Source organism: Dermacentor albipictus, chromosome 6, assembly GCF_038994185.2.
Source record: "Dermacentor albipictus isolate Rhodes 1998 colony chromosome 6, USDA_Dalb.pri_finalv2, whole genome shotgun sequence".
Classification (NCBI taxonomy): Eukaryota; Metazoa; Arthropoda; class Arachnida; order Ixodida; family Ixodidae; genus Dermacentor; species Dermacentor albipictus.
Window position 1 is genome coordinate 139,526,506 of NC_091826.1, and position 22,206 is coordinate 139,548,711.

Genomic DNA, 22,206 nt, shown 5'->3' on the forward strand with positions numbered 1-22,206 from the left:
TGCAGTGAAAAGCCAGATGCCCCATTCCTCCAGTTCGCACATTATTTGCGTGTTCACGCAACCTGTCATTTATGCACCTTCCCGTTTGGCCGATGTATTTTTTGCCGCATGACAGGGGCAGTTCATACACGATACTGTTCTCACAATGAACGTAGCATTCCTCGTGATTTGTCCAGCAACTGGGCTTCTCAAAACTACAGTAGCTAGCCTTGCACAAGTTGGACAGTTTGATTGGCGCTGAAAAGATGATGCTTACATTTGCGTTATTGCCAATCTTCTTCAGTCTGTTTGAGATATTGTGGATGTACGGTATGACTGCGCATTTCTGGTTCACTCGCACATTTTCCGGTGATGTAAACTGCTCATCCTGTCGCCTGCGTTTTGCAGTCTTAAGGAGACCTTCGGCCACAGCTGGGATGATATGCTGCTGGAAACCGGCCTGTTTCAGGCGATCCACTTGCGCCAGAAAACTGGACAAACACTTGTGAGGACATGAGCGGCTAAGCACATTCATTAGGGTTGACTTTGCGATTCTCCTCTTAACCAACTTAGAGTGGCCCGATGAAAATGCCAATAGCGGTTTGTTCACCCTTAGTTCATATGCCCAGCACACCTAGTGTCCCTCAAAAAACATTCTTATATTGAGAAATCGCAAAGTACCATCCTGTGGTGTTTCATGCGTAACAGTGAGCGGTTGTAAACACTTCTTGAAAAGATCTAGCACTTGCGTGACGTCAAGACAAACCTCCCCACTAGGATTTGGATCGAGAAGCACAAGGTAGTCGTCAACGTACCTATACATCTTTTTTACATTTGAGTTTTCTAATTTGGCATCCAGTATCCTGTTTACACGAGCAAGATAAAGGTCACTTAAAATTGGCGCAATACAGGAACCAATGCAAATTCCTTGTTTTTGAAGATAAACACTTCCATCCCACTTGGTGCACTAGTTCTATTCTGTTGTGGCAGTGCTAGAGCGGGGCAGAAGGTCAACCTCCTGATCCACAACTTTTGCCGGGACTGGCTCATTCATGGCGCTGGCGAGGGTCACCTCCTTCTTAGCTAACAGTCACCTCTTGACCTTTTCGTTGTATAGGACAAACACAACACGGTCCCGCAATGCGGTGTCGATGGCTGTGAAATTGCAGTGCTGCACTGACTTCCGGAGGGCCGCAAGGTAACCGGCAGCCGACTCCACCGGTGCCTGGTTTCAGCGAAGAAAATCGTAATGTCTTGCTAGTTCGGGTGGTTTCGGGGCAAGATGCTCTTGCAGGGCAGGCAGTTTCATTGGGAGCATGGTGTTCTTCAACTGTGCTGTTGCCACAGGGGCTTTGGCTAACTGGAATGTCACGGGACCGTATCAGCTCAGGAAGGTGAACTTTTGCTTGTTGGCATTTTTATGTTGTGGGCTTCCTAAAAAAACTCAAATCATTGAGTGTAAACCTCCCAGTCCTCCAGCCGAGATAAAACAAATGGCTCGATGTAGCCTTCTGTGGCGGTGCCCATCAGACTTTCCAGTGGGTGGCATTGTCCTTTTCCTTCAGTTGGCTCTGACGGTGAATATGCGATGTACTCCCAGTGATAGCATTCCGTTATCTAGGCACCAATTCCACTCTCCTCACCTGTGTTGCATCGTGAAAGCAACGATGCACTGACCCACAGTTTGACTCAACTGAAGAAGGTGCAGCTGTTTGCTCCGGCCGCTCTTTGTTCACTTTTGTGACATGATCGTCAGAACCAAGCAAAGTTGCCAACATCATAAACTGCAGTCGTGGCATGCAAGCGGCTATAGCATGTAAACATTACAATAATAATAATAGTGTTTAAAACAAAATAAGCATTATCTTTTTTTCAATGTGCCATTTGTATTTTGTTTTGGCTATGCAGGTAAATCTCTATATAATGAAGTCGGTAAAATCGACAATTTGCTTTGTTAAATTAAAATTTTTTTCTATTGAAATTTGACCTTTCGACCTTTCCTTACAGGGAAAGGAGACGTAGAACTTCGCAGAAATTATCAGGCAATTGAAGAAAGGTAATTTGAATGAGAAAACAATTCATTTTGATAAATTGGTAGTCCATGACGAATTATGTTAGTCCATGACGAATATGTTTTCACGCCAGATATGTCGACGCTGTCTTCTTGGCAGTACGAATTAAGCGAAGTCAGCTACGCTTTTGCGTACACTATGGCCCTGCATGGGCATGGGCAGGACATGTAATGAGGAGAGAAGATAACCAATGGTCATTAAAGGGAAGCTGAAACACTTTTCGAAAAAAATGAGTTCTCTGCGGCATTCTACAGTTTTGAGTCTCCTGAACACGAATATCTGGTTCAAAAAGGGCGGAAACAAACGCAAGCGGCTGTTTTTTTTCAAGAAAACGCGCACCAGCGCCTCAGGGCATCGTGCGAACGCCGTTGTTGCCCGTGATTGGTCGGGGCCGCTGTGACGTCAATCGCGGCAATCGCTGGTTGGCGCTCCGTTTCAGAGCGTAGCACGCGTTTCTGTTCTGGCTTCATAGCTGAGTTGTAAGCATTATGGAACGTTCTCGCTGTCTTGGACAGCTTGTATTTTCGCCGTACATGTTCGAACCGACAGCCGATATGGAAAATGATGGCAGCAACGGCAGTAACGGTGGCAACGACGATCTTTAGTGTGCCAACAGCGAGAGCGATTTGTGCACCTTCTCGCGCGTTGGAAATCTTAGCTGGTACATATGTCTTTTTTTTTTTCATGTAGCTGCACGTTCGAATGACGGGAGAAAAAATGCGCTAAAGCATCACTGGGAACTTGCTGCTGGAAGAATGCCGAAGCACTAACTTCTCGTTAGATTGTAAACATGGGTGCAATTCTGCGATGTCAAGCACCTTGCCGCTGCTTGTCTAAAGTCCCGTGGTGTATTTTAGTGTTGATACACGATCGCGAACATAAGTGCCGCGTTTCAAAGCATGCGCATGCAGTGCTGCGAGGTACAGTCACGGAAGTTGCTTATCATACACATCCAGAGATGGCCAGAGGTATTATATGTGCAATATTCATACTATGGTTCGACGACTTTGCGATTGTGGCTCGATCAAGAATCGGTATGCGTGCTCCATGCTAGTGTTGACATAAAGATATTAGGCAGTTTTAGCACCGACGTGTGGTAAACACGATAAGTGCAACCGTACGTCGAATGTCACTAGGCAAGCCTATACTCCATTTCATACCTCAGGTGCAACGCTGTGGAAGCTACGTACGAAGTCCGGTCACCAAAATTTATTACTGCGCGCGTTCCCGTCTATGCTTCGCAGCGTGCCAGCGGCGTATGCTCGCGCGAGCATGCACGTGAAGCTGCCGCGACGGGCAGCTTCACAAAAGAACAGTTTACGAAAATCACAAAAGAAAACAAACGTGAGCGGCGGCGGCGGCAGATCTCTCGTGGCGTCGTTCAGTAAAGCGCAGGACGAAAAGAGGCATGCCAGCACATGCCAGCACGCCGGTCAGGCAGCTCGGTCCCCGCGAATGACGTCACTCTCGCCGGTTCTCTCCTCTGGCAACCACCTCACCCGGCGCTCCGCGGGGGTGATTGGGTGATTGTCCGCGGGGGTGATTTAGAAAGCGATTTCCGCCCCATATATTAACAAAACAAAGAAAAAATTTTGGAACTGTAAATTATTAGGTGTGTTCTCCCCAATCCCAGCAATTCATGGAAATTGAAAACCGTTTCAGCTTCCCTTTAAGGGTTACGGACTGGGGTGCGATCGCGCAAACAGCTCGCTTTTCCGTTCGTTTGGTCTGGCTGCGACATCACAAAGTGGGCCGTCCGCAAGATTTGTGAGAACGGGAGGGAGAGCACAGCCAATAAACGAGCGAGCCCAGCCCCAGAAGTTTGCGTCACCAATTTGGGCTTCGATCGGGGGCGATATATTAAAGGGCCCCTGAAACGGTTCGGACAAATTTTGTAGGCGCGTAGGGTACAGCTTAAGTAGAACATTCGCACCACAATTTAAGTGAAGCGTTACGTATTAATGGAGCTGCAAGCGATTAGAAGTTACCCTCCTCCCTAGCTATGCTTTTCCTCCTCAACTCGCTCGCCGAGCGAGCGGCGCTAAGCTCCGCCTTCACTGGTTTAGCGTCACGATGCGACGTCACATCGCTTACTTCCGGTTGTTTAGGAGCACGCCCCCTCCCGCGCGAGACCTCTCCGCTAGCCGCTTGGCCGTCGACCGAGAGCTATCGAAGCAGCGTGCGTTGCGAGCATTCTGTCGTTGCGCCGAAAGTGTCCGGTACTCCGCTAAAAACAGGCAAGCTGGTCATTTCGGCAAATGACTGGAGGCATAAACTCAAGCTGATGAAGGAACTTTAGCGTAGACGTAGGTGAGCAGCCTGATCGGTCTGTACGGTCCAGACACTTGCTGGCGCAGCGCTTAACCAGTCAAACAAAGCGCTAATATTGCTCTAACCAAGTGTAAAGCATTTTTCACATTTATAAATCAACGTGTTGATGATTACACTCCTGCGAAAAATACACACCAGCAGCAAAGAATACACTTCGTTGCTGCTACTGTGTATGGTTGAGCTCTGTGCCACCAGGTGGCTGCACCGTGCAGACTGTTCACATTTGCCCTCCTGCTCATCTCGTGGCTCATCCCGGCACAGTCAAGCGGCCAGACCCTGTCCCCTTGCGCTTGCGTTTGCCCTAATACTGGACTCGCGGTTTGCAGGTCGCTAGGTTTGCAGTCCACAAGGCAACAAAGTCGAATCATAGTGCTCGCGAAAAGACTGAGACCGACTCTGACCACGGAGCTCTCGTCAAAATGGAGTACGTTGTAACACAAGCAGACGACACTTGCTGTGTGCCGGAAGTGCTGAAGTGTACTAAAAAACTATTCTTGTGTATTCTCTTTAAGTTATTTTCTTTTTACAAAAACAAAGTAACTAACATTCGAACTATTACGAGCATCATTTGTTCACCATAAAGTTGGAAAAATTATCGACCACGCGCCCTGGTCAGCCAATCAGATAGCTCGCCCATGTGACGTAATATGGGTTATTTGCATCATATGGGTAGGGGCGGCTTAAAATTCCGCCGAGCAGTGCGCTGCGATCGGCAGCGATGTGTATTTTTTAAACCTTATAATAAATTACACGCTTTACGCAGAGCACTTAGATGTATCAATTAATGATCAGAAGAACCTACTCTAAGGACTCAGTACGTTTGTAGAAAATCGCCAAAATCGTTTCAGGGTCCCTTTAAGTGCAGAATGTTTGTGATGCTTTAATAATTAAACACGTAATATAAGAAAAAAACTCTTACTGTTGCAACGTATAATTTGCGTCGGAAATGTGATGCGAGAGAAGAAAACTAATTTAAGCGGCATATATTTTGGTTTAGTCCGCTAGGTGGTATCGCACACGCCAAAACAAATTGGCAGGAGCGCGCAGTTCAATTGGCGATCACTGTTCATCGACTGCGAATCGTTATGTCGTCGCACAAAAATCTAAGACTTGACCCGCACGTGTCGCCGCACCAACGCGAACTGTTGGTCGCATTCATAGAGGGCCACCCGTACCTTGTGCGGACATCGCACGCGCCAACCCAAGAGCGTCTCGTCGACACAGGGCCGGTATTTTGTAGTGATGCCTTTTCCAATTCTATGCTTTTTCAGGCGTTTTGCGCTAAGCCAGTGGTCAGAGCGACGGTCTGCCCACATTATCAACGGGATCAGGCGGCCGCGTGTGGTGGATGATAAGAATAGCATAGAATAAGGCATAAGGCATTGCTACAAAATAGCGGCCCAGGCCACTACACCGGGAATGCGGCCGCGACCCGCAAAGGCCGCCTTTGCACTAGCCTTGCCGGCCGTTGTCAACGGGAAGCTCACCCAACCCTGTTGCCAGCCCACCACGGTTACTGTTTCCGCAACTGCATGAATGGTCTCGCTCACGGAAGCCTGCCCTATGGATACGAATTCTTCGCTGCCGATGGATCTTTGGAAGCTCCCCGTCGCGAAGAAACGGAGAGCACAAGGCACCTTGTCTAGCGTCGTGATGCCACCGGTCCGAAGGCCACCGATGGCGTCTTCCAATTGCTCGCAGAGCCACCGCACAGTGCTCTTTAAGAGCCTGAAGTGCTCGCGGAACTCTTCCTCGCTAAGCTCGTCAAATGCGTCCCGAAAGATGCGTCGCCGACGCTGCCCGAGAGACTCCATATGCGCGATAATAGGAGCGGCCATCGTGACTCGTGAGCGCCAAACTGCCAAACAATGAACGCGATTCTCTGAGCACAACATAAAACGGCGACCATTCTCGACAAATGAGCTCAGATCAAACAACATTAAAAAGAAGAACACTAGTTATATTTATCACAGCGCAGGCACAACATTTAATTTCACTGTGATCACACTTGTTTTCAATAATTACCTTCGCTAACGTCCTGCAATGGCGGATCGCGCTTTAATTTCTAAGAACTGGACCCCCAACAGGGCCAGCCATGTTCCGTGAGCGACAACATTACGAGCAGACGACAGGCGCTTCGTCTGCTACTAGCGCTGCTATGGCAACGGCGATTCATTCTTCGAAACGAATGCCCTTGTCGACCGTTCCACACTAGCGGCCGATTCCACTTGGTTTTGGAATGATTGACAGGAGTCTGACGTAAACGCATTTTGTAGTCCCCCCCGGCGCAATGGCGGCCGTGACGAAACGCGCGGGCGGCAACGAATCACGAGAGGGCAAGCGAGAGAACGGAAAAGCGAGCCGTTTGCGCGATCGCACCCCTGGTTTCCAAGAGAAGGAAAGCGTAGCAGGGGGCGGCAGAAAGTTAGGTGGGCGGATGAGATTAAGAAGTTTGCAGGGACGACATGGCCAGAATTAGTACATGACCGGGGTTGTTGGAGAAGTATGGGAGAAGCCTTTGCCCTGCAGTGGGCGTAACCAGGCTGATGATGATGATGATGATGGTGGTGGTGGTGGCCCTGCAGCTGATAGCGTTGCCCGCACTAGGACGACGCTGTCAGGAAAAGTGCTGGCAGCGGAAAGCGAATGCTTCGTCTGCTTCTCTCTCCAACGAGTCACCGAAACTCGAGATTATGCAACCTCCAATACTAAAAGCGTGGTAAGACAGCTTACATGGTGCCACGCAGTCTCGGCATGCCCACTCTTGCACATGCGGCAGATTACCTCTAACGAAGCATATGCCGCTGCATATGTGCTCAGTCACGCTTACAACCATGCGCAACCATGGCCGAGACATGCACCTCCCTACCCCCACTCCGCCCCCCTTCCCCATTGTGTGCGCTTCATCATGTTATTGCGAGCTTGCTCCCCTCCCCATCTTTACCTATGCTCACGCAGTGCGGCAGCATTTGTGAAGCCACTGTCTTTCTTATCTCATCCTCGCACGCTTTCACTCACACCTAAAGTACATGGGGCGCGATAGGATCTTACCGCACTTGGACTTTACACGGAACATGATGTGGCTCCACTTCAGCAGTTGCTCTTGCCACGCTGCGTGCGATTTGAGAGGTGCATTTGCAAGCAGCCATTTGTAATTCAATCATTTGACCGTCTGTCTCCGCGAAAGTTTCCATTTATTGTCTCAACATTCCTTTGCGGCGGCAGGGAAATGTCATTACACTGAACTCGTATACAAACACAATTTGTCATATTGAGGTTCTAAATACATTGTATTCTACTGAGAAGAGGTGATTGAAAGTTAAATACTTTGTTATATTGAGAATTTCATTATATTGAAGTTCGTTATATCAAGGTTTAACTGTACTCAAATTCATTTGGGCAAACATAAAGCTCCCCAAATAAACGCACCTGGAAGCAACGTCCCGAGAAATCCTGCTGAAGATGTTGCTTGGATATATGTCAAGTTAGCTTTGTGATAAATCTGGCAGTAGATGTGCTTAAAATTCATTGTGGGCATGGTGCTGTCGACGTCTCCATTGACAGCACCATACCTCCATCGACAGCACCAAAACATCCGCAGGATGTCTTGTGTTGTCTGGGGAGTGGCAAACACCCTGCATATCTTTTTCAGACAACTGTCATCTGCTAGCTGCTTGCACTGGTCTGACCAAAAATCTGCTGACAGCTCCGAGGGTCTGCGGGACAGTCTGCAAAAACCGAACGCAATTCTGGCAGGGAGCTTCCAAAGCAGTCGAGGACTGTCAGGGACTGATAATCAGAGAGGTCCAGTGACTCGACATCAGGAGGGAGAAGCATGGTTTGCATGGGGAATTAGCTCCGGCGCGCTATCAGTGTCCGCTATGTTGCCATTGTGGCGATAGTTCCCTGAGCTCAAGTTAAGCACAGTGCACGAGCTGAGGAATGACACGCGGGAAGGCACCTCAATCCCCTCATTACAAAGCATACTATATTACGGGCAGAGCAGTTGTATTATTTGAAGCTTTTGCAACTAATACACCAAAACAAACTTTGCAAAAAAGGTGATGAAATTAGTTCTGGTTGTTGTCTCTAGCAGCCATCGTCATGCTCCTTGGTCGCCTTTTATATATGGCTCGCTTCAGCGCGTGTGTCTCCTGCTGTGAGCTGCGAGATTACAGGAAAGGGAAGAATAAAAAAAAAAAGCTTCTGCTCCTGCCATCGGTCCAAATGGTTATCAGGTCTTTCGCTCATTCACTTATACATTGTTGTAGTGTACTTAACCTCGGACCCTACAATGTGGTAGCCTGCACATGATTGTACGGCGAGCACGTTGTCATGGACGAGGCCACAAACAGGAGACTGACAACCAGCACAGAGGGCCTTGCCACGGTCCAGATTCACCTGCCGTCCTTTTGGCCACGATATCCTGTAGCCTAGTTTACTCAGGTGGAGGCCATCGTCGACCTTCGGTACATTACCTCACAGTGTGCAAGGTTCCTCTGCGCTCTCTTGGCACTATCTGCAGAGGTGGTTGAGGAGTTGCAAGATGTGGATGCACCCCACAACACCACCCCATCACCACTTCAAAGCGACATTGCTGCAACACAAACCCGGTCTGTGCGCAGGTGCCTCCAGCAGCTTCTCAACGAAGAGGAGCTCAGCGACCGGCAAGCGTTGGAAACTCTAGATCTTTTGAGGCGGCTTCTCAGTGGCTGTAGACTGGGTGCAACAGCCCACTGTTGTGTGAACTGTTCCTTCAGCGCCTGCCGCAGAAGCTGGTGGTCGCCTTGGCTATCACACCAGAAAACATGTCCCTTGAAAATCTTGGCGAGATAGCCGACAGCATCGCTGATTATTCAGCAAGAGGTACTGTGGCAACAATAACCATTTCACTGTCACACCTTGAAGATCGGCAGTCTCGCCTTGAGCAAATGATCGGCAAACTTGCTGAGATCATTACTTCACTACAGTCATCGCTCCACCGTCGCCAGCACGATCGCAGTTGCCGTTATGGATTCCCTTCTCGGTCCAGCTGCAGTTCTGGCCCTCATCGCGGCACATACTGCTCGTATAATGACAAATTTGTTACCAGCACACGTCAGTGCCCTTCCTCTTACTGGAGAACATGCCACAGTCACTGATGATGCCTGGCGACTCTTGTCGTACGACAAGCCATCTGCTTTACGTGCCTGACAGGATTGCCGTACAATACTTCCTCGTGGACACAGGTTCAGAGGTCAGCATCGTTCCTCCCGCGCGACTAGACTGTCAATGTGCCAAAAAAATATGCGCCCCTTCAAGCAGCCAACAGCTCTTCTATCATCACATATGGCCAGCACTCTCTCACAAACGACTAGGGTCTCCGACGCACTTTCCGATGGGGGTTCATTGTTTCAGACATATGTATGGCCACCTTGGACACACATTTTCTTACCTACTTCGCCCTTAGTGTTAACCTCCGCACTCCTCACCTTGTGGACACTACGACTAGAATGTACTATACTAGGCATCCTCATGCCTATGACATCAACCACTAGAACGGTACCACAAATACCGTCATCTGTGTTCCCTTCAATTCTATCAGACTTCCCAGCCATCACAAAACCTTCTAATCTCTAGATGCCAGTACATCGCAATGTCACGCATCATGTTGTCACCACAAGACCCCCAGTGTTCTGTCAACCTAGACGCCTCGCTGCCGACCACCTCGCCATAGCAAGGAGAGAATTCGACCACATGCTGTGACTGGGTATCATCCGTCCTTCGTTGAGCAGTTGGTCCTCAGCTCTCCACATAGTACCAAAATGAGGCCTATGGGATTGGTGCGGCAACTACCGTGTGCTCAATGCTTGCACCCTCCTGATCACTATCCACTCCCTCACACTTATAACTTCGCTTCCAACTAGCAGCTACGGTAATATTCAGCAAAATAGTTTTAGTGAAGACCTACCATCAAATCCTTGCCGTTAATTTGGATAACCTCGTTAATTTAAATTTCACAGGACCAAAAGAAAAATTGGAGGACGCTTAAGCTTCGCCTTCAAGAGTGGAACGCGATAGCGTTCCCGTCGACCCGCCAATGGGTGTAAGACAATGGGCTACAGGGCAGCCATCACTTACGAGGCGCCCCGCATCAGACGCGGTGAGCGTCGAGCCATATGGTCGAGCAACGCGGCGTTCGGCGCAGCAACGAAACGTGCGCCTGAGCAAGCGGAGCGAACCAAAGAACTCGGTATCCCGGAGGGGGAAATGATGCACGCCAGCCAAACGCCGTGATCGGCATGGGCAGAGAGATAGAGAGATAGTGATCTAAAGAAAGGAAGGACGCTTGATTCTACAGAGGGAGCAAGGCGAAGCGTTGTCAGGGGAGAGAGTCCGAGCCGCGACAGCTCCAATGCGCGCGTGGCGCGCCATCTGTCGGGGCAGCGCCGTACATGGAGAGGAGGGGGTCTTCTGTGTTTGCCGCAAGATGGCTCTCCGTGTGCGGAAAGCGCAGAAGAAATGCAGCGAAACGCACTTCGCTACTCGTGTAATTGCGACTTCTGTAAGTTACATGGTCATAATTACCGATATACACCACAGTATAACTTTCCACGGCTCGTTTCGAAGGCAACACCGCATTCACTAGAGGCGCGTTTGTACCTTTTGGAAGCATCGAAATCGTGGCTGAGTGGTAGCGTCTCCGTCTCACACTCCGGAGACCCTGGTTCGGTTCCCACCCAGCCCATCTTGGAAGTTGCTTTTTATTTATGGAGTGCCTGCCGTGATTTATCGCTCACGGTCAACGCCGCAAAACGCCGACACCGACACCCGACGCCGACGACACCGGCTTTTCTGCGACACGAGCTCCTTAACGCTGTCGCGTTAAAATGCTTGAATTAACGAAATGTTGTGAATTATCAAGGGTACCAAGAGAACAGCAAACATATACATCAACACAATCAGCACAAAGCTAGAGCATTACGGATTCCGTGGAGCATTTTTCACACTTATGCAAAGCTACTTGAGTGATCGCCAGCAGCAGGTACAACTTAATAACTATAAATCAAACTTTCAATCCCTAAACAGCGGAGTACCGCAGGGAAGCATCCTAGGGCCTCTACTATACTAGCTTGTTTTTTTGTGTGTGTGTTTTTTAAGGATCAGATTTATTGGAAATTCAAACTAGAGCAAATAAAGTACTCGCAAAATTGCATACCTGGTGTTTGAACAACACGATGACTACAAATACATTAAAAATAAAAGCGGTTATATTTAGAGTTCAAAACAAGAAAGTCAACTTTGATTTAGCGCTTTTTCTTGGTACATCAAAAATTGAAGTGGTTCCTGCTGTGAAATGTCTTGGTGTACTCTTTAATGAAAACATGTCCTGGGATTTGCAGTCTGATTCTGTTTGTTCCAGCCTTTCTTGCACGGTTGGCATATTATCGCGCACATGTTTTTTTTTGCCTGAGAAAGTAAAACTGTTGTTGTATAATAAACTTTTCCTTTCAAAACTGTGCTATTGCTACCTTGTCTGGGGAACCACCACAATTTGCAACATTCTGAGGCTTTCTAGATTACAGAAAAGTGCTGTCCATTTGATTGTCAATGCTCTGTATAACGCACACACAGGGCCTATCTGTAAAAACCTAAACGTAATACCTGTTGTCGACTTGTACGATTCTTGACTAATGACATGTTACTAACAAGACATTAAAACACACAATCTGTGCTTGAAAAAACTTGCTAATTTGACTGAAAGAGTGCATGTTGATGATACGTACGGAATCACTTTTTCGTTTATACCACGGACCCATACTATGGCCAACAAATGATCGCATATACATTGCTTACTCTTTTAAACAACCATCATTGTTTTCTGTAATGCTGCTGCTGTTAAGTTTTGATTTTGTACTGGAATGTTTTGCCAAGTTTTGGTAAATTTTGATGTGCATCAAAGTAATATATTTCCTTTTTAATGTTAATTTCAACACTTTTAGTTTTATATTTTTCGGTTCGGATGTATAGTTTTGGCATTGTAAGCTTGTCACATACGAACATTTCCTGTTGCCCCTGTCAAAGTGCAATTATCGGGTACAGACCCCGTCAAGCTTTTGGCATTTAGTCTGTGCCCCCAGCATTTTGTACATGCTATAATGTACCATAATGCTGAAATAAAATGAATGAATGAATGAATGAATGAATGAATGAATGAATGAAACAAATCAGCAAATCCCTTTTGCACAAAAGCAGTTTGGAAGCTGCAGTTCTGGTCGTCTCATGACTGATCAGCAGTCACAGCAGCTTCTTTTGCATTGTGGCCCTGCCGCAAGACCCACACCTTTACCAAAGGCATGCTTTTTGCTACTGCACACACAGCCCTATAAGTTTTTCACCAGTGAGCTAGTCGGCAACAGGTTATCCGTCCGTCGGAAGGTGGCCGGTTGGTTTCATGCTAGCGTGTAGACTTCGGTATTGCCTATGCATTGCACTGAGTCAAAACTAAACTGTTGCTCATTGCGACCACTGTAAATGAAACCGGGGTTGCTATTGATGCAGTCATGGATGGATGGTGACCACGCAACTCTGAAGGCATGCAGCTGATGCGCACCAAGTCAAAATGAAACTACTGTTTGCTGCAACCGCTGCAGACGAAACCGTGGTCGCTATCGACACTGCGGTCACAAATGCTGACTTAGTAGTTCTGAAGGCACGCAGCGAATGCACACTCAGTCAAAATGAAACTACTACTTGCCGCAACCGCTGTGGATGAAAGCACGGTTGCGATTGGCACGATCACAGATGCTAACTCTCAGCTCCAAGTCAAAATGACTTGGAGTTACTGTTAGGTGCAGCCGCTGTCGATGAAACCGTGGTTGCCATCGACGGGACCATGGATAGCGACTGCGCAGTTCTAAAGGCATTCAAATAACACATTGTGATGCGTAGTGGCAAATGCAATAAAAGGACTAAAAAGACGACTAGACCTGAAGCATTCCGGCATTCCGGCCGTTTTTCACTGATCAAATTCGACCCCCACTCAGCGGGAGTCAAATGAACAATGTTTTACTGTAATTGCATTAATAAACTGTCAGCAACACTTTGCATCAGTGGAATATCACAGTCACTCTTACGTGGTTGAAAGTGCAGATTTGTAGGCGGCCGTGCCAGTTGCGATGAAGAATCCTGGTCCCTATTGCAGAATGGTACTGGCTGTGCCGGGTGCGCAGTGTGTGCCTGCGGGCGCTGTCCCTCCTGCTGGGTGTGTGGAGTGTGGTGGTGGTGTGGAGCGAGATGACCTTTTTCATTCGCTCGCCCATGGTGTCCCTGTTTGGGCTGTTCCACCGGGCGGCTGAGCGGCGGCACGACTACCTCGCCATTGAGGTCAGCACCAGTAAAGAACCATTCCAGAGCACTTGCAGGTGCCGCTTGGAATTGGACACCCAACTGTGAGCAGTCTACTTTTTGATAGTGTGATGAAAAGCTACGAACTGCTTTGGTGTAGCTACCACACCAAAACTGACAATAGGGTAAGTTGATAAGGCCTCATTTCTTTGAAATGGTGTTGCAGAAAAACACAAAACACGGAATGAATGGCGCTTGTGTTCTTAGTTTCATTTCGTGGTCGTGTCATCTTGTGGTGCTGTTTAGAAGAAACGTACGACAGCAGAGACTAACTTTCAGCTGCTTTCTTATTGATGTGGTTCTTGCACCATTACATATGTGCAGTGATGCCTCACTTAAGGGCCCTGAACCACATTTCTATGAAGCCTCAAAAACGTCTTTGAATGAATATGATACCCCCTAGGAATATATTTCAATAATTTTTCAAAAAGGTCTAGTACGAACTTAGATACTTCAAGAGCACCACTTACCTTTCCCATTTGCCCTCAATGTCCTCCATCCCAAAGGAGCACCATTGGCAGTAGAGTGGCTGCCTATGGTGTTACGGCGAGTGGGCACACCGCAGCAGGCCGCGGCAGTCGCAGTACTTGCGCTGTGCAGCAGACACTACGTGTGGCTACGTGCAGAGCTGGAGTGCTCCAGCCTGGCTGTGCTATGTGGTGCAGACCGGGTTTGTTCTGCATAGATAGTGGGAAATTTCAGGTCGCGCACTTTCTAGCACTCAATACAAAGCTCCATGTGAAGCCCCCCTAGCCAGGAGCAGCCGTGAGTGAACGCGCACTGGCCCACGTCCTTTGTAAATGCTAACCGCTGCTCACTGTGAGCCGTGGCAAGCATGGCGTACATGTTTGGTCTGTGCTTGAGCTTCGCGCAGCTCGAGGCCAGCTGAGTGCTCAAGACTAATCGAAATTACCAAGAGCCAATGACTATGACACCGCTATAAGCCATGCGACCAAAGTTTCATTCTTGCGTGGGTGGGCGGGGCCGCACGGGAGCAGACAGTAGTTAGCTCACGCTTTTTTATTGATGTCAGCTATTGGCCAATAGCAGCCGTGTATTGGAATTTACTACATGATGAAATAGGGCAGTCCCGAAAAAAGTGAGGAGAAGGGTTCCATCGAAAAGAGAGGGTTCGAAAATAAGGTGACTCGGCTTGTGAGCCCCATGCACAGTGCATGAATTTGGCTGAGATGTTCACAGTAGCATGTGGGATCTGCGATTGTTGAGGGTCTTTTTAAGACCAGAGTGAGTTTTAGTTGATCAGCTTGCCACTTGCGATGGCCGAGAGGATCAGCTGCACTGAAGACTCAAGTTCATCGTGAGGCTGTTTGAGTAGATACAATGTTGAAGAGTGGGCACTTGGATATTTTACTGGTGTAAACAGCACCTTTCCACTTCAAATTTTGTTTATTCTGCAATGGTCAGTTTTTCAGACAAGAAAAAAAGATGTGTCGAATGAGTCTCTGCGCTCTGATGTTGTCTTTTTTTAAAGAGAATGCTGTAAAAGAAATATTAACTTTTAGCAGATGTATGCAAATCTGAATAACTCGTACATGAAAGACAGTGAAGCTGTATAAGTCAGTTCTTAAATTTCATTTTTTATGCGGACATTTCAAGAAATGCCAACAAAGAGATCTGCACACTCTGACGACCTGTGTGCAGTTGATGAGCATTGTGACCCTGGGCTACCTGTGCGTGTGCGCCTACTACACCGTGTTCCGGGTGCGGGTTCTCAACTATTACTACCTGGCGCCGCATCACCTGACGGATGCCTACAGCCTGGTCTTTGCCGGCATGCTGCTGTGCCGGCTCACGCCACCACTCTGCCTGAACTTTCTTGGCCTGCTGCACCTGGACACGCACGTATCCTCCGAGGCACACCGTGTCGAGACCGCCTACACTGAGGTTACCATTTTCTATTTAAACGTTCTTTTGCGAGTAGAAATAGCTGCAACCGAGTGGCATGGGACTTTCAGGGGTGGTCAGGCCTGCCCCCTCTGTCCATTGATGAAAGTATATTAGGAGGACATGTGGGACAATAAAGGGCATAATTTTTTTGTTATTTAAATGGGGTAATGAGTGTGTGATTCCATGCCACTTGGTTATTGGAGTCAGCTTCAGGTTGCCTATGGTGCATATGAGCTTGCATTACGTCATACAGTAGAATCTTAATGATACAAATTTCTTGGGAGCATGCCAAAATATTCATATCATCCTGCATTCATATGAGCCAAAACAAGCCAAGCTGAACACGAAAATGAACACAAACGTTATTGGGCACCACTACTACCGGCCACAAAAGTCCGTAATGTTTATTTGCACCTTCCTGCCCTCGATGTTGCTGACAGGACCCACCTGAAAGGCATAAATTCATGCAGCAGTTTTGTCGCTCACGCTGCTGGCACTTGCAGTGCAGTGCAGAACATAGAGAGCGTGAGGGGTTTCTGACAGTGGACGAAGTTGTTCACACACGTTTGCCGTCTTCACTATCCCTGTCAATCTCGATTTCATTTACTTAATCGACCAAGCCTTCCATGGACCTTAACACGCAGGTTGCAACGTTGTCATCAGCGGTGACAAAGACTTGAGCGGAAGCTTGAGTTTCCAGACTCTCCCAGCCTTCATTCACCAAGTCCTCATCAGGCTCTTCATTATCTCCCATCGGAGCAGCATCCATTCCCATGCACACTTGTGAAAACGGTTTGTGATTGTGTCCGAGGTTACATGGTCCTAAGACATGGCCAAGAAATGCAATGCATCTAGTCGACTGATCCACAGATTCTCACTTTGCGATCAATTTTTGCCAGGGGATGCCTTACTAAAAGTCATGTCAAGTGATGCTTCACGTTCTGAATTATCCTCGTGTGCAGTGGCTGCAGATGGCTTGTAGCCAGCCTGCTTTCTGCTCGCTTATCTTCTTCATCCATGCCTGACTGTCCCCTCATATATTCAAGTTCTGGTCTCTCTGCTTAGAACGCTTCGTATGTTTCCTTCCAGCATCTGCGGCAGCACTTTCAGCAGCAACAGCACATGTGTGGTGTCACATCACATGTATTCATGCACTGAATGCACCACAGGAGAGGTCCCCCATCACTGATGATATGCATGAAGCATGCACTCCGGCAAATATTTTGAAAAGTCAAAATACTATGTCAGTAAAGAAGGTTGTTCAAGAGAGCTACCCCATACTGTTAATTAATGAATTACACTGGGCACATCTCATTCACATGAACTTCGTTGATACATATTACCATGTCCACAGTTCTGTTTACAATAATTAGCAAGAACGAAAGCACAGGCACAATATCGCTTCTTCGGCGGTATTTGAACCTGCACCGTTTTGCAGTCACCGAACGTTGGCTACTGTCCGTTTCCCTTTTGCGTCGACAGCTTCAGAAAGCATGTACAACCAGCAAAGCGAGCGGAGCCTGTCGGGCCGGCGTCAGCAGCTTTTCATATGCATGCAAGTCTCAAAGGCCATGCTTCGGTTGGAATACCGTATTTACTCGCACAATGATCGCACTTTTTTGTAAAAAAAAATTGACGCAAATCCAGGGGTGCGATCATTACGCGGATTAAATTTCCCGCAAAAATATTTGTTTTTCATCCCAGTTTGCTGCGAGATGACAACAGGTCAACAAATAGGCGGCTGCCACTGTATGTAGTGTGGGACACCGAAACGAAAATGGCAGCCGGCGAAGCAAGCCGAACGCGCCGAACATGATTTTTTTTCTTCTTGTGAGTACATTACATGCATTGAAACAGTTTTTTCTCTATCAGTAATGAATAATATCGTTAATATCGGCAAGTTTGCAGCAATAACATGGCCATGTCCACTTTGAGGGTACAGAAACTGATGGGCGCGCTTAGCTGCCAGTGACATAGAAAAACATGGCAGGCATGCTGCAGAAACTGCGGTATTTGTCTTCACTACTACCCTAATACGGCATGTTTCTGCTAAGGGTGGGCAAATATCTTAGCTGTGTTACAAGGTTCGGCGTATGAATAGGGTACACTAATAACGTATCAGTGTAAATGTGGCCACGATCGTTGCCGCCCGCGATTTGTTGCATGTCCACGAGTGCAGATGAGAAGAATTGAAAGGTGCCTTTTTTGTTGTTGTTGTTGACCACAACCATCATAAAGCCTACACATAATAAAGCCAAGCTTGGTTGTAACTTCTTGTTTTTTTTTGTCATGGAAGTGTGCAAAGTGATGAAAGGAATGAAATGGGGCATCTGCTTAAGAATGTTTGATGCGTGCAGACCGCTTGGTTTGTCTTCAAGAGTCGTTCGCGTAGTATTCGACAGACGGTAAGCGCGATCATTACTAGCTAGACTTGGCACACGACATATCGCTGCGGCAAGTTCGGAGTGCGATCATTACACGGGAAATTTTAACAATCGAATTCTGACGACAAAATTCAGGGGTGCGATCATTATGCGAGTGCGATCGTTATGCGAGTAAATACGGTAGTTTTTTTGATCCCCGTGCGGTGGCACTAGAAAAATTCTCGTTCTCTGAAAAAAAAAAAAAAAAAAAAACTGCATTTTGTTATTGTTCCTGGAAGGTATGTTTGACTTTTTGTTGCATTGCATAGCAATGGAAGCAAGTACTGTATTAACCAACAATATAAAAAAATAAAAACATTCACGCATGAAGTATTAAAAAAAAGAGAGAGAAGACCACTACTACTTGATGAGATTTGAACCCCAGTGTTTTGCATGAGAAGCAGACATTCTACCTCTGCACCATGGTGCCATGTGTGCTACCTATCACAGCACCCCCAACTGCGTTATGTTCTTTTGACGTCACTTTCATTGCATTGAAAGTGTGGCCGTTACAGATACTCTCCATGTTCTGGTACACTGTAACTAAACAGACACATGCAGCAGCACGCAGCAGCACGTAATGGCAATGGCGGTTTGGCTTTCTCTTTCAGATTAGATCGCCTGTGCGAAAGTGCGGCGTAGCAATAAAAAGGGGGGGGAGAAGACAAGCTTGCGTGAAATGGATGACGTAGACTTGTCAGGCACATGTCTCCCCCTGGATTTTCAGGTTTCATGCCAAGTGCACTTTGTACGCTACACAACTGGCGGCGGCGGCGACGGGAAGGTGAAGGGAAGTGAGTGAAAAGGGGGGCGGCTGCCGCTCGAACAGCAAAGACTGTAGGTGAAGGGAAGGGGGTGCGAAAAGGGCCAGCAGCCGCGCATTAGCCAGAGCTCCACCTCTGAGACCAGCCAGGTCACCCTGCTCACGTGCACCGGTCATTGGTGCACTCGTATCATCTACGAAGGCTTGAGAAACCGTTCGTGTAAACCTGAATCATAGCGTATTCTATATAGTGTAGCGCGTCTGAAGCATTATTTCAATGCATATTATTGCGAAATTCGGATCAACTGTAATTGTATCATTGAGATTCTACTGTACTTGCAGTTGGAAACTGCATTGAGTGACATGGGATTGACGTATGCAATTGAAAGTTCGACGGAAACCCGTCTGGTCAAGATGAAATGTGACAAAAAAAGACTCACACCGAGCAAATAAAGCTTTAATAGCAAGATGTTCTGGCTTCCGCATGAAAGCCTTGTTCACAATGGGGGGCAAAAAAGTAGAAGTGCCTGTTTGAGTGGGTTCTAGCATGTGACGCAAACACCACGCATGAGACGGGGGGTAAGGTTCCTTCATTTCTAGTGAGCGTGGGTCCTGTTGATTGTATCTTCAGGGTGCAGGTGTGAGTTCCAGTTTATTTCCTGGGCGATTAGACTAGAGTTCATCCAGTCTACATTGTGCTCACGTCGTTGCTGCATGCTTTTATCCAAATCAGTCTGATGTTGGTGCAGCCACTGTGTAAAGCTGCCCTTCTCTGCGATGTAGTTGGTATCGCAATCCTCACAGGGATCTTGTAAACAGAGTGCAGTAGGAAGCCAGCTTATATCAAAACTGCACCGTATTGACACTGATGCACCCATACCGTAAGCCACGTGTGAATGCACCCTGTGACTCCATTGCAATATGTGCAACCAATATCCTCATCGGTCGGCAACGAGAATCAACCAGGCTGCAAAATTCAAAAGTGGCCTTCATTGCAAAATTTCCTACCGTAAAATTCCGAACAAACACCCCCCATCAAGCAAGTCCAAATTACTGGCAAAGTATATGGGGAGGAGTGCTATCTCAGAATTCTGCCAAAATTCAAGATGGCGACAACAAAATTTCTCGCAAGAAAAAATGTGCAGTGGGCATAAATTTAAACTTTTATTTAACATGAACTTTATTGAGCCAAAGATTTGTTAGTGCTGTTCATCACTCTTAAAGTCATGCTGAGCTGCAGTGCATGGCTACCGACGGCGGACAGCGAACTGCGGCTTCACCATGTTCGTATCGCAGCTGGTGACGCTGCAGATATCAGCGTGCTTTCTTCTTTGTGTGAAATTATTGCAAAGAGAGGGTAAAGCAGCAACAGTGGTAACAAAACATTGCTGCCTTTGAGCATCGACGGTTCGTTCTGAAGTGCCATCTGCTACAGATTCGAAGTGAGCTGGAAAAGACCTAGCGGCAATATTGGTGGCGAGCGATCAGCGGTGGTGAGCTTAGCCGCGGCCACTCCTCTGCCGCTGAGTGCCCACGTCGCTGTGCCCCAGGGAGATCCTCTGTACAGGCAGATCTTGCCTTTGCCAGCAAGACCGCTGTTGGCCGATGGTCTGCGAACTCCAAATGGTGTGCGGCGAGTTGCCATTTCAGTAATAGGGACTCACCTAAAAAAAAAAAAATTTAGAAGCCATGGAAACTTCTTTTCATTAACTGGATGTGCCAAGCCAATGTTGCCTGGGTGTGGTGCGTGATAAGAGCGTGCATGGGTGGGGGCGTTTGCTCGGAATTTTACGGTAGTTAATTCCTGCTTATTTGTTGCAAACCTCCCTCGTGAACACGAATGAAAAAATTTGGAGGAGCTTAAGCTTTGCCCTTAGCAGTGGAACGCGGTAGCATTCAAAGGTCCCTGACTGCTTCTCACGCTTCTTGGCAACTGGAATGTATGTAACCGTAATGTTTACCGGGAAATGCTGGCCGTAAACTCTCTGCGCAAAGGCGGGCTTTGTGGTAGAAATGCGGCCTCTTGCGTGGGCTGCGATGCGATGGAGCTGCAGGTACTGCAAGGAATCGGGTGCACCGCTCTGTGACCCCCAAAACATTCGCACGCCAGCGCATGCAAATGGCAGATGCCACGGCTAGTCTGAATCGTAGAAACGCTGGAAAAGGGGTTTCTTTGAGTTTTCGCATAACAGAATTATGTTCTCTTGTATAGTCAAATTACAATCCAAGAGATATCATGTCTGTAGGTTGTGTGTAAGTCATAGTACGATTTTTTCACGTATTTTAGCTTGAGAAATTTATTTAATTCAGTAAATTCCTTGCCTCACTTGGAGAGCCTAGGCATAGGTGGTTCGAAAATCTTTTCGACGAAACGACATCCGACGCCGACGTGGGATGCCAATGCTGAATTTTCTGCGACACCGTCTCCTTAACGATATCATGTTAGAACACTCGGTATGAACACTGTGGGCCTGAAATCACGCAGTAGTGAGTTTTGCATGCCTCTGCCACGTGGGTCTCTCGCATGAGCTACCAAAGTGCAGATATGGCGTGAGGTGGCTTCATTACGTCCGCAGTACAAGTAGAGTCCTTTGATACTGGTCATGAAACTACTTTGTCTCGAGAGCTTCATGGACCACCAACAGTGACCACACGGCAGCACTTGGCAAGCGGCCCAGCAGCTGACTTGTGGTGTGTTCATCTGTAGCAGCTTTATGCACTCCTTCTGTGTGTGCATAGAAGCTTGAATGGTCCTCAGGCATAGCAATGCTGAAGACCTGTTGTCCGCAGCAGGGTCATTCTGGCTACAGAGGAACGGACGAAACATTCATAAAATCAACCACCAAGTTAGCATTGCACAGATGTGATTGGTACAGCACCTGTACATTTATATATACTAAGTGTTTCAGCTAATATTAGCCAAGCTATTAAAGAAAGAAAGAAACAAAGGAAAAAGAAAAGAGAGAGATGGTGCAAGATACGGTTATGAGACCTATGGTTTCGGTTGTGAAACCGTGTTTTCTTTTTTTTTTTTAAGTGTTGGCTAACAGGGTGCCTTATTGCCGTATATAAAGTGAGTAGGGATGGGCTTCTGAAGCTGAATGCACAGTTGTCAGCCCTTGCCAGTCCTTCAAATCGAGTTTCAGGCTGTGTCAATCTTGTTCAGCACATCTTAGGCCTAGCTCAGCAGAGTTCGTGCACCCACCACCTATAAATCTGAACTAAAGGATGAACAGTTGCAATGAATGAAACTGGTTTTCTAGTTTTGTTTTGGCCAAAGTGATTTGAAGTGTTGTATGGTGAACACACAGGTAGTGGGAAGTGGCGGCACTGCACAGAGCCA

The 22,206-nt window shown here is 47.5% G+C and overlaps 1 protein-coding gene across 8 annotated transcripts in view; it reads left to right on the forward strand.

Annotated features, from left to right (window-relative positions):
- The window catches only part of LOC135896110 (G-protein coupled receptor-associated protein LMBRD2B), a 390,673-nt gene that overhangs the window by 303,742 nt on the left and 64,725 nt on the right, over positions 1-22,206 (forward strand). For all 8 annotated transcript variants that reach the window (XM_065424449.2, XM_065424452.1, XM_065424451.1 and 5 more), the window contains 2 exons: positions 13,567-13,748; positions 15,432-15,674. In XM_065424449.2, the coding sequence (XP_065280521.1) occupies positions 13,567-13,748; positions 15,432-15,674 (425 nt within the window). The remainder of the gene's footprint in view (positions 1-13,566; positions 13,749-15,431; positions 15,675-22,206) is intronic.